A 13,206-nucleotide genomic window follows, 5' to 3' on the forward strand; every position below is an offset into this window, starting at 1 on the left:
AAAAAAAAAATTCTTAAAAATTAAAAAAAAAAAAAAAAAGGTGTTCTCTCCTAAAGCCTAACTACCCCAGGTCTCCTGTAAATGCTCACTCACCTGAGTACTTCTGGTTTAGCAATTTTTCTTCTAAGGACCATGGCTCTTCTCCTTGCTCCAACTTGAAAATCACTCTGGGTTTGGTAATGCAATACCCTGTAAAGGGAATAACTGAGGATATCACATATGGACCAGATCCATGACCTTTAGGTTTCTGAAGGTGGAAAAAGATGGAGCAGCAAGAGCAGTGAAGGTATGCATCTCAAGTCTTCAGTGGGAAAGTAATGACACCAACACTGTTCCGCCAAGGTTTTAATTGCCTTAGACCTCTTCATCTAAAGCCCAAACAACACTAATCTCTTTAAATGATCCAAGTGTCTTGTTTTGATTTTTAAATTTTGCTATAGGGCATGGATGCTTGCTAGACAGAGAGAGAGAAAGAAAAAGAGAAAGAGAAAACACTCCTCAGGGTATGGTCATGCAGCATTCCCTTCTCCATTCTCTTCTTGGGGTTTTGGGCACTGTACACACAGTCACCCATCCTGTTTTTCAAACCGCCAGATCTGGGACTTGAACTGCACTGACATGTGGGAACCAACCACCTTAATTAACCCCTACCCCACAAGCTGACAGGTCTATGTGTTTTTAGTTTTTAGTTTTGTTTTTTATCCCCAGAACTTTGGAAGAAGGTATATGCACTCACTGGAGAATGAGAGAGACAGTGACAAAGCACCTCCCAATGGGATGGTCACACTGCAATCCCTCTCCTCCACTTATCCTTCCTTTTGAGATGTAAGGCACACATGCACACATGCTTGGTGTGTTTCTCAAGCCACCAGGTCTAGGGCTTGAACCACATAGTTGACCATGTGGGATCCAGCCACCTTAACCACCATGCCAGGGACTGGCCCTTTCCATTTTTTTTAAAGTTTACTTATTTCTTTCATGAGTGAGAGAAAAAGGGAGAGAAGAGAAGACATCCTAAACAGGATCTTATCCTACCATGATCCCTCTAGAGGACCAGCCTTTCCAGCTAGCAGGATAACAGATACACGCACCAGATGCCTGGAAGGCTCAGACGGACCTGGGATCAAAGCCCTGGGCTTTTTTATGCAGCTGCAGCCCTGCGCACCAGTACCCTACCACCTGTGCCACTGTAGTCAGGCCCACGTGCTCTAATAAATTTAAAAAAGGAAATACATTATAGAGGTAAGGGTCACACAATAAGGTCTGCTCACCCACAGAGATTAGGTGGCTATAGTTCTCCAGCATCACGTCTCTGTAAAGGGTCTTCTGGGCAGGTGCCATCTGCTGCCATTCTTCCTGGGTAAATTCCACAGTGACATCTTCAAATGACACTGCCCCCTATAACAACACATGTTCTTCAAGGGTTAAGAATTAGGAGACAGAACATACCTTTGAGAATGACTACTTTCTACTCGAGGCTCTAAGACAAATGGTTATAAAGGCCTATTTTGGACAAAATTTTGTCTTAAACTTCGGTGTTACTCAATTAGCAAAAATGGTTTTTGACTTAGCGTAATTCATTTACATATACTTATACATTATTTTTAAGACAAAAAAATCCAATGTAAATAGGCATCCTACAACTCTTCCACTCCCCACTGTATTATCCTGGGTATTTTCTAGGATGTTCACACCCTCCTTGGACACCATCACCATAAATAACAGGAGCCAAACAGAGATGTATAAAGCTCAGGAAACATTACACGTGACCAAACTCAGAATTAAATGCTTAAAGTATATAAGCCTGGAGCGCATGAAAAGCAGAGAACACCATACAAAAGAGCTGAAACCAGAAAGCCCAGAATCAGAAAACACTATCTACCCTGGGACCAGCAGTTAGTGTAATGGCTATGTCTCTGAACTCCCATGTAGTTGACCGTAGTTCGAGTCCTGGACCTGGTGGCTTAAACTCATGCCAGGCGCATGTGCGTGCATGCCCAAGATCCTGAGAGGAGAATGGAGGAGAAGGGATTGTGGCATGGCCATCCCCCCTGGGGGGTGATTCCTTGATTTCTATCTCTCTGTCTCTCTCTGTCTGTCTGGTGAGAGCACACACTCTATAGCAAAAAAAAAACCTCTCCAAAAAAAAAAAAAAAACTCTCCCATAAAAAGAAAACACTATCCACCCTGAAATAAGTGCAATGGGTATAAGAACGGGCATTTAATCACACAGGAAAAGCACAGTCATCTGACAGCTACTTTCTTATGCGGCTCCCCAGTCCAGCTGTATCATCAGCTTCTTTTGATTTGTTTTCTCTTTAATTTTTATTTTTAATTGAGAGAAAAATAAATAACTCAAGTAAGATCTCACTTTTATGTGGAATTAAAAAAAGTCAAACTCTTAGAAGTAGCAAGTATAATGGTGGCTTCTAGAGGCTGGAAAGTTGGAGGGCAAAAGGGGAGAAATGGGGAGATGTTAATCAAAGGCACAGTTTTGGTGGGACCAGCAGTTAGCATAATGGCTATGTCGCTGGACTCCCATGTAGTCGACCCAGTTCATGTCCCGGACCCGGTGGCTTAAAACTCATGTCGGGCGCATGTGCATGCGTGCCCAAGATCCCCAGAGGAGAATGGAGGAGAAGGGATTGTGGCGTGGCCATTCCACCAGGGGGGCGGGGGGGTGGTGATTTCTCGCTTTCTGTCTCTTTGTCTCTGTCTGTCTGGCAAGCACACATGCCCTATAGCAAAAACCTCTCAAAAAAAAAAAAAAAAAGGCACAGTTTTGGTCAGGCAGAAGTAAGTTTTGAGACCTGCTGTACAATAAAGTGAGTACAGCTGATATTAATGTCATATATGTTTCAATACAAGCAGCTCCTTCAGAGTACTAAAAACTGGTATGATGGTACCAAAAAGTGCTTTCTGAGAGAAAAAGAAACTTTTTAGAAGTTTTAATCAGATCTATTCACGCTGTGACTTAAGTGCCTGAGAAACATCAAGTTGATTTCAAAGCACAGAAGGGAGGTCTAGGATGAAGACAAGCATTTAGGATGTGATCGTTCAGCTCCTACTGTCTTCAAAGCCAGAGAAGTTTTCTGAAAATCAATAGTAGAATCAGGGAAGTGTAGAGTCTTGGAAACTGAGAAAGGAAGTTTCTACAACAAAATATTTCAAATTCAAGCTAACAGGTGCTATCCATGAAAAACAGTGATCCAAGAAAATTCACTCTTCCATAAAAGCAATGAGAAATGGGGGAAAAATGTAGAACCAACTTTCTCAGAACTCTGGACACTAACAAAAGGCTTGGGATAATCTGCAGAACATTTATACAAGGAAAGTAGCTGCCTCTTAGGAACAGAAATCCTGTGTCCTTTTTTTTTTTTTTTTTTTTTTAAGAGACAGATTTATGTCATAAGAGCATGTGTGCTTACTAAAGAGACAGAGAGAGAGAGACAGAGACAGAAAGTGAGTATCCCCCTCCTCCCCACCAGGAGAGATGGCCATGCTGCAATCCCTTCTCCACTCTTCTCACAAGATTTTGGGCATGCCCACACACACGCTCATCCTGTTTTAAGCCACCAGTCCAGGACTCGTACCGCAGTTGACTATGTAGGAGTCCAGTGATGTAACCATTACGCCATCAGTTGATTCCAATCCTGTGTCTTTTTAACCTGCCCTATCATCATCCCTTTCTTTCCAATTCTGTAGTAGCTTTGAGAATTGCCAGTCTGAAGTAACAGCAAAATTCTGTAGACTGGCAACTACTGGAGTAGGCAGAACTAGGCTATGGTCCTTTTGAAGCCTCACTCCCAGACAACTGTCATTACTGGACCTGCTGTGGGTTCCCTGGAAGACCTCACTTGAAAGGCTGGCTACATGAACTAATTCAGAGCTCACCCAGTGTGAAAAGCTTGATCCTCAGAGGTATTAATCAAAATCATTTAAACGTTGTTTTTACCTTAGCAGCTACTAAGTAGTAGATAACAGCTGGACAAACAGCCTAATGAAAAAGCTGGAGAATAAAATGTCCATAAAGGTTTTTCAAATCTCTGATATAATCCTAAGACTCTAGAAGGCCAGCTACACAACACAGAGCTGAGTAAATGCCCAGGGCTGTGGGCATGCTCAGGAAAGACCTGAGAAGACCCTAAGCTGTCACCTCTCAGTGACCTTGACATCTGGAGTAAGCAGGAAGTGAAATCTACTGTGGAGCTGTAAACAGCCTGGATAATTGTTGAAGGACTGTCCCAACACACAAGGACCACACTGGCGAAGACTGGGGAGCTACTGGTTTCAGGAATTTAAGGAAATTTCAGCTGACACAAATGACAAAAATACAGACTTTACAGAATTAGGAATTTTTTTGTTTTGTTTTGTTTTTAGTTTTTTTGCTTTAGAACACATGCACTCACCAGAAAAAGACAGAGAGAAGGAAAGTGAAAATTAACCCCCAGGGTGTTGGCCATGTCATACTCCCTTCTCCATTCTCCTCTCAGGATCTTGAGTATGCACATTCATGCACCCAGCGTGATTTTCAAGACAATGAATCCAGGACTCGAACCATGGTCGACCATGTGGGAATTCAGAGCCTTAACAACTAGCCACTTGCTAGCACCCCAAAATAAGGTTTTAAAGAAAGTCATTAAACAAATTTCCACAACTTTAGAAATTCTGATTTTGGAACCAGCAGTTTGTATGGTAGTTAAGGTGCTGGACTCAACACGATTGACCACTATTCAAGTCCTGAAAATCACGCTAGGCACAAGTGCATGAGTGCTCAAAACTCCAGGTGAAGACTGGAGAAGAGTGGACAAGGATTGTGGAGTGGCCATCCATCTGGGGGGTTATTTTCACTTTTCCTCTCACTGTCTCTCTCTGGCAAGTGCATGTACACTATGGCCAAAAAAAAAAATTTGATTTCTAGAGTTGCCACACTATTAAAAAGGCCCAGTTTTCAACAACAAAAAAATTACAAAATGAAATGACCAAGAAAGAAAGACCCATATGCAAGAAAGAAAAATCTTACCTATCAATAATACTACTGGGAACCAGCAGTTAGCGTAATGGCTATGTCTCTGGACTCCCACGTAGTCGATCGCGGTTCGTGTCCCGGACCCGGTGGCTTAAAACTCACGCCGGGCGCGCGTGCGTGCGTGCCCAAGATCCCGAGAGGAGAATAGAGGAGAAGGGATTGCGGCGTGACCATCCCCCCTGGGGGGTGATTTCTCACTTTCTGTCTCTATGTCTCTCTCTGTCTGGCGAGCGCACGCGCCCTACAGTGAAAATCTCTCAAAAAAAAAAATAATAATAATACTGAGGAAATAAGACATTGTATTTAAAATAGACAATGACTTTAAATCAGTATTTAAAATATGGTCAGGACCAGATAGTGGCACAATGGTAATCAAACTAATCAAGTTGAAGAGGTACTTTGGTTCATGTTCTAGGACCTCCTGAACACATGAAGTTTATGCACATGTACCTAAGATCTAGGCCGGCTGAGGCTGGCGGTGGATCAAGCTGTGAAAACCATGTTGTGGGTCTCTCTCTGAATAAATGAATAAATCAATTAAATATAAATACATAGATGTACGGTAAAAAACTAGAAAGAATGGTATCTAAGGACTAAAACAAAATATGAGAACATTTCCTCAAAAGAGGACACCAATAAAGATAAGCAGGGACCAGAAGATGGCATAATGGTTACATTACTGGACTCCCACATAGTCGACTGCAGTTCGAGTCCCAGACCCAGAGGCTTAAAATTCACACTGGCACATTTATGTATCTGCACAAAATCCCAAGAGGAAACTGAAGAAGGAACTGCAGTGTGGCCACCCCCATGGGGCTGACTTCTCACTTTCTGTCTCTCAGGTGAGCACACGCAACTTATAGCCAAAATCTCTCTTTAAAAAAAAAAAAAAAATGGGACCAGCAGTTAGTATAACAGCTATGTCGCTGGACTCCCACGTAGTCGATCACAGTTCGAGTCCTGGACCTGGTGGCTTAAACTCACGCCCGGTGCGTGTGCATGCGTGCCCAAGATCCTGAGAAAAGAACTGAAGAGAACGAATTGCGGCGTGGCCATCCCCTCGGGGGGTGCTTTCTCGCTTTCTGTCTCTCTGTCTCTGTCTGTCTGGCGAGTGCACGCACCTTATAGCAAAAACCTCTCCTAAACAAAGAAAAAAAAATGCAAATCATAAAACATAAGAAGTAAACAGACTCTAGAGGTAAACAGTATAATAGCTGAAACAAAATTTTCACCCCCAAAAAATATAAATATATGTCCAACAGCAGATTTGAGCAGGCAGAAGAATGAGCCAACTGGATGACATGTCCATTTTAAATAGATTATGCAATATGAGAACAGAACGAAAAAATAATGATAAAAAAGAGCTGTGGGAAAGCACCAAGCTTACCAATACATGCGCAGAGTACTAGACAGCAGAGAGAGTCTGAAGGATATTTCAATAAGAACCAAAAAGTTTCCAAACTGATTTCTAATGAGAAACCACAGAAGACAAAAGGCAATGGGATGACATATTTAAAGTGCTAAAGAAAAAAGACTATCACCTAAGAATCCTCTATATCTAGCAAAAATGTACTAAATCTTCCCAGACAAACAGAAACTGAAAGGCTGCCTCACAGGTTCAGCAAATATATAGAGAAAGAAAGTAGATTAATGTTGCTGAGGGATTAGAAGTTATAAGAACACACGATGGAATTTCAAAAACTTGGTGAAAAAAACGGAATTAAAGTACAAGTCTAGGGACCAGCAGTTAGCGTAATGGCTATGTCTCTGAACTCCCATGCAGTCGATCATAGTTTGAGTCCTGGACCAGGTGGCTTAAACTCACGCCAGGCACATGTGCATGCATGCCCAAGATCCTGAGAGGAGAATGGAGAAGAAATTGTGGTGTGGCCATCCCCCCCTGGGGATGATTTCTCACTTTCTGTCTCTCTCTGTCTTTCTGGCGAGCTCAGGTGCCCTATAGCAAAAACCTCTCCCAAAAAAAAAAGTACAGGTTTATTTTGGTACAAAAAACTTGGAAATCCATGCATAGTTTTTTCATGATATGCATTTTCCATAAGTTTTTCAAAGACCTTCTCATCCAGAATCTTTCTTTTTTCTCTTTAAGTTTTTGTTACAGGGTGCATTCACTCACCAGAGTGTGACTGAGAGAGAGAGAGAGAGAGAGAGATAAAAGAGGAAAAGTGAGAAATCACCCCTTTGGGAGAATAGCCATACCACAATCCTTTCTCCTCCAGTTTCCTCTTGGGATTTTTGGGCACACCTGCACATATGCCCAATGTGATTTTCCAGCCACTGGGTCTAGGACTCAAACCATGTAGTTGACCACGTGGGATCCAGCACCTTAATCTCCATGCCACCTGTTGGCCTCCACACAGAGTTTCTTTCTAAGGGGCTAAAAATTTTCTAAAATTGACTGTGGTGATTTTTGTGCATATCTATGACTATACTAAAAAAAAATTACTGAATTTTACACCTGAAATAGATGAATGATACATTATGTAAAGTAAATCTCAATAAAGTAGTTAGAAAAAAATGAAAGAGTGAAATCATTCAGAGACAATGAAGATTAAAGGACCCAGGATGGAGACTGAGATGTGTCATGGGAAAGGACAAGAGAAGATAGCTCTGTGATGATATTAGCAGGGGAAAGGCAGGATTAGGGGAGAGTGTTACTAACACAGAAACAGAAACTTTCTAGAAGGACGGCTTGAGAAGAGCCAAGTGCAGCAGAAAAATCAAGTGAGGAAAGGCTATGACAACACTCACTAGATTTTTTTTTTTTTGGAGAGATTTTCACTGTAGGGCACATGCGCTCGCCAGACAGAGAGAGACAGAAAGCGAGAAATCACCCCCCAAGGGGGATGGTCACGCCACAATCCCTTCTCCTCCATTCTCCTCTCGGGATCTTGGGCACGCACGCACACGCGCCCGGCGTGAGTTTTAAGCCACCGGGTCCGGGATGCGAACCACGGTCGACTACGTGGGAGTCCAGCGACATAGCCATGACGCTAACTGCTGGTTCCCCTCACTAGATTTTACTATCATCTGGTTAGGATCACTGGAGGTCACATGCTGGAGGGAAGAGATACCAAGGCATCGTGTCAATATGAGGTTTAATGCTAAGTGTGGAAATATTTGAAAAAGGAACTTTCAGCAGCCTGTCGAACATCCTAAGTATCACAGGTACTTGAAGTATTTATGGAGAGTAATTTTTCAAACACTAGTTGATTTATCAAAAAATATAAACAAGCCCTGTGTTCAAATTCTTAGAAAATGTGAGTTTGCATTTAGCATTAAGTTTTCTACTTCCACTGAAGAACAGGAAGATAGCATTCTATGCAATTTTAGCAAGTTGCAAACTGAATTTTGTAACTGAAAAATAAAAAAAATAGACTTGTTTATCTTCAACTTTATATTTCATGAGGAATCAGTTTGCTTTATTTTCTCATCAATGAAAACCTTTTCTTATTTAGAGAGAGTTTTGCTATAGGGTGCGTATGCTCACTGGAGAGACAAAGACAGAAAGCGAGAAATCACCCCCCAGAGGGGATGGCCAGGTTGCAATTCCTTCTCCACTCTCCTCTTGGAATCCTTGGCACGCATGCACACATGCCCAGCATAAGGGTTTTTTTGGTTTTTTTTTTAAAAGAATTATTTTATTTATTTATTTATTTAATTTGACCAAAGAGGGATGGGGGAGGGGGAGGAGAAACCAAACCACCCGGTCCAGAACTCGAACCACTGTCAGCTATCTGGGAGTCCAATACCCTTAACCACCATGCCACCTGCCAGGCCCGCAGGGAGAGTTTTAGGCCTCCAGATCTGGGACTCAAACTGCGGTCAAGTCTCAGACCTGGAGACCTGGGAGTCTAGTGACGTAACTATTATGTCATCTGCTGGTCTCCACTGATGCTAATCTATCTGAAACTACTGTATCAAAAATCTCAGAAATAAATGTAGAGCTCAATTTGCTCAATCTGTAGTATCAGAGGACCTACATCTATCCACAGCCTACCTTTGCTAGTCTACCATTCACCTATATTTCTTTATCTTCTGTGACTATATCTTATCAAAATCTATTTCTTGAGGACTAGCGGGTGGCACGGTGGTTAAGGTGCTGGACACTCCCATATGGCAGACCAAGGTTTGAGTCCCAGACCTGATGGGTTGCTTTCTCATTTTCTCTCTCTCTCTCTCCCTGGTCAAATTAAAATGAATGAATGAATAAAATTAAATAATAAAAAAAGGTCAAAAAAATTTCTCTTCTTCCATGCTAATATATAGACACATAAACCCTTATACAATTCACTGTAAAATAAACTAATAATTAAAAGCCAAACTCACCTGAGCTATGTTCATTTCGTCTGCTCCTGGAAGAGTGTATTGAATTGTGAAGGTTCAACTGAAGAGGAGGACAGCATAATGACATAATGAGAGACCTGGTCTGCCCCACAGTGCCTCTATTTTCCTGCCTAAAAACTCATCACATGGGAGGCCAGCAGATGGCATAGCAGTTAAGGTGTTGGATTCCCACATGGCGAGCCATGGTTCGAGTCCTGGACTCAGAAGCTTGAAAATCATGTCAGATAGGGACCAGCAGATGGAGTAATGGTTATATCACTGGACTCTGACAGTGGACCACGGTTTGAGTCCTGGACCTGGCAACTTCAAACTCACACTGAGCATGTGTGTGTGCATACCCAAAATCCTGAGAGGAGACTGGAGGAGAAGGAACGATGGCACGGCCGTTCCCCTGGGGAATAATTTCTCCCTTTCTATTTGTCTCTCTGGCAAGCACACACGCCCAATAGCAAAACCTCTCTTAAAAAAAAAAAAAATCACGCCAGGGATATGCATGTGCATGCCCCAAATCCTGAGAGGAGACTGAAGGTAAAGAGACGGTGGCATGGCCATCCTCCCTGGGTGGTGATTTCTCACTTTACTTCTTTCTGTCTCTCTGGCTAGCACACATGCCCTACTGCAAAAACCTTTAAAAAATTAAAAAAGGGATTCCCAATGGGGAATATCTTTTATTAATGAGAAGAGACAGGAAACATCACACAGAGGCACCTGCACATGTGCATCCTGGATACAATATGGACCTGACCTTCCATTTCCACAGAGTAAAGTAATAATGTATGTTTTTGTTTGAATAGCTGAAAAAGAAGTAAAATTAAAACAGCAGAGGGCTGGTGAAAACAGTTTACCCACAGAAGAGATGAAACCTTCTATCTTTACTAAAGCTAATGTTGTCCAAAAACTACTCAGGCTGACATCTGGACTATTAATCAAGTTCTTATTGTCTTTACATCATAAATTGCAAGTTCCAGAGAAAATTGAAAGATGGGCTGTTTTATACAAGGGATATATTTTTAACTTTTTAATTTAAACTGCTGATTCTAAACAGCTCGTTTTTCGGTTGGAGTGGGGCAGGATTTTTTTTTTTTTTTTTTTTTTTAAAGACAGTCTCACTGCCTTGCCATCCTGCTGCCTCAGCCTCCCAAGTAGCTGGGACTGTAAGTAAGCACCACTATTTTGGGTGGGCTGCAAATCGAACACAGGCCTCCTACGTAGTCCTAACCTGCCAAGCAGCAGCATCCAGTGTGTGTTACCACAATGGGCCAAAAGACCTTTTGCTAAGATGATCATGGCACTCACCTGTGTTAAGTGAATAGCACTGTGCTTAGTTTCTGGTTCCGTATTGGGTGATTCTACCATTCATTTCAGGCCCAGTATTTTGGGCTTCCAATATGGAAAATTCTCCTACTATAATTTTGGTATTTTCAAAGTTCAGGAAAGAAGGAACATTGGCATAATTTTAAATATCTTCTCTGATGATGGACATGGTGTGAAAGTGGTTGAGAATCTGGAAAGGGGAGAACAAAAGAAATGGGGTCTCTGTTTACGATTTTCATCAGCTGATTACATATTCCCTGGGTATCAGACCCTCATCAGCCCTTTAATAATGTATCTTCTCCTATTCAGCCACTCAGCTCTCTCAAGCCCAGTTTACTAGTGTCTATAAGTTGGCCCACAGCATCCATGGTCACACACGTTATGATGGCTTCTAGATGAGGCAACATACCCAAGTCTAACTCATGCTACATGGGTAATCAAGAACTGCCTCCAGTGGAGCAAATCAGGACATGCTCCTTCCCAGAATCTTAGTCTGGCTCTGAGGCTCTGTCAGAAGGGCTGTCCTAAGTAGCAGTAGTCCCTGGGACTCCCTCTGTTCTGCCTTGTAAGAGCTGGTTTGTTCCAGAGAGGGTGGGCCTGGACCTAAGTAACACATTAACTTTATCTGAAATCTCAATCAAACCTTCTATACCTCACTCTTTTTTTGAATTCACTGGCAATGTGCAGGCCAGTACTATGGCCATTAGCCACATGCAATTGCTGAACACCTCGAGTATGAGCAATGCCACATGAAGTCAAGGTAACATTTTAGATGTACTGAGTTAAATAAAATGTCAGTAAAATTAGTTTTGCCTGCATCTTTTCACTGTAGCTACTGAAAAAATGGTAAGTTATAGTTTTTTTACACAGCACTGCACTAGAATACCAACCCATGCTTTGGAGAGACACATTCTCTGTCTGATCACAGATTCTATAAAGAACTCACAAATCCCAGAACACATTTACTACCTGGTGAGATTCTTTGTTCACTTCACAATCATCTATGAAGACCTGGGGCCAGGCCCGTCTGCCTAAGTGCTCTGAAGGTTGGCAGGAAGGACATTAAGAGCAAGGGACAGGGAGTAAAATCTCTCTGTATCTGCGTCCTACCTCTCTTGGATATCCACCCCTAGGGCATTCCTTTAACTTTTCTAAGTGGCATGTTTATAACAGGGTTATTCAGGGTTAAATAAAATATCAACGATGAGAACAAATGACTCTCAACTAAGACAGCAGCTCAAATTTTTGAGACGATTATGTGATGAGAGACGCCTGACGAATAGTCGATGACAGCTTATCTGATCCTCAGGAAGACAGTAAGCGTTGCTAGAGAAACTCCCTTTACACCGTCAGCGTTACAAACGCGCCGTCCCCTGCCCTGTCCACACGAGCACCCTCTCTGGACCAGGACGCGGCCCGATCCGCTTCCCAGGAGCACGGAGCTGAGCGCGCACGGAGACTGGACGGCCCGCCGGGGGATTTCTAAGACTTCCTGCTCCAGTCCTCGCACAAAGCCCTCCCGACCCGGGGTCCCAGGGCGCGCATAATCCCATCACCCGCACGCTCACCCCGACACGCGGCCTCCGCTCCCGCACAGGTTCAAAGACCCTGAGATCTGGACCCCCTCAGTAAGCGAGGGCGGAAGGCAGGAGGCGGGGCTGGGTCAGCACATGCGCACAGTGAGCTCGGAGTAGCCGTTCCCAGAGTTCTGCGCGGCACGCGCTTCCCGGGGAAACTACAATTCCCACAAACCTCTGCATATGACGGAAGTAATTTTTCCCGCTTCATTAGACGATTGAAAGACAAGTGATGGTTGACCCTGACGCTTGGAGCCAAGATTTTTCCCGCATCTTCGGAGATTTTAGGCACACCAGCAAACTGCAATTCATTGTTCTCCATCCCAATCCAATTGGACGAAAAACAAACAAATAATCCCAGCAGCAAAGACTTGGACAATAGGGAAAAGGTGAATAAGGACTAGACATTAGACATATTAAGGAAAATTATCATTACTTTCCTTACTGCGCTGATCATATTTGAACGATGTAGGAAGTTACTATTTTTAAAAAATACATACTGAAGCATTTACAATTATGTATTTGTATTTGTAATTTAAAGTAGTACTTTAAAATAATTTAGCAAAGCTATTTGAGAAAGCAAATACAGCAAAAGGTCAAGAATTTATCAATCTGAATAATATAGTGTTCATTTTACTATTTTCTACTATTCTTTTCTCCTTTTTTTTTTTTTTTTTTTTTTTTTTTGGAGAGGTTTTTGCTATAGGGCATGTGTGCTTGCCAGAAAGACAGAAAGCAAGAAATCACCCTCCAGGGCAGATGGCCAGGCTGCAATCCCTCCTCCATTCTCTCGGGATCTCCAGCACATACGCATATGCACGTGGCATGAGTTTAAGCCACCGAGTCTGGGACTCGAAGCACAGTCGACGAAATGGGAGTCCAGCAACATAGCCATTACGCTAACTGCTGGTCCCTATTTTC

The 13,206-nt window shown here is 42.6% G+C and overlaps 1 protein-coding gene across 2 annotated transcripts in view; it reads right to left on the reverse strand.

Annotated features, from left to right (window-relative positions):
- Positions 1–12,362, reverse strand: part of ZNF658 (zinc finger protein 658) — a 28,987-nt gene extending 16,625 nt beyond the window's left edge. The window contains exons 1-5 of one of the 2 annotated variants that reach the window (XM_027768479.1): positions 12,277–12,362; positions 10,691–10,898; positions 9,377–9,434; positions 1,272–1,398; positions 94–189 (exon numbers count right to left, since the gene is read on the reverse strand). In XM_027768479.1, the coding sequence (XP_027624280.1) occupies positions 94–189; positions 1,272–1,398; positions 9,377–9,391 (238 nt within the window). In that variant the 5' untranslated portion in view covers positions 9,392–9,434; positions 10,691–10,898; positions 12,277–12,362. The remainder of the gene's footprint in view (positions 1–93; positions 190–1,271; positions 1,399–9,376; positions 9,435–10,690; positions 10,899–12,276) is intronic. The other variant, XM_006168972.3, reaches the window with a different exon arrangement.
- Between the last annotated feature and the right edge of the window lie 844 nt (positions 12,363–13,206).

Source organism: Tupaia chinensis, unplaced genomic scaffold (assembly GCF_000334495.1).
Source record: "Tupaia chinensis unplaced genomic scaffold, TupChi_1.0 Scaffold146604_1, whole genome shotgun sequence".
NCBI classification, from domain to species: Eukaryota; Metazoa; Chordata; class Mammalia; order Scandentia; family Tupaiidae; genus Tupaia; species Tupaia belangeri.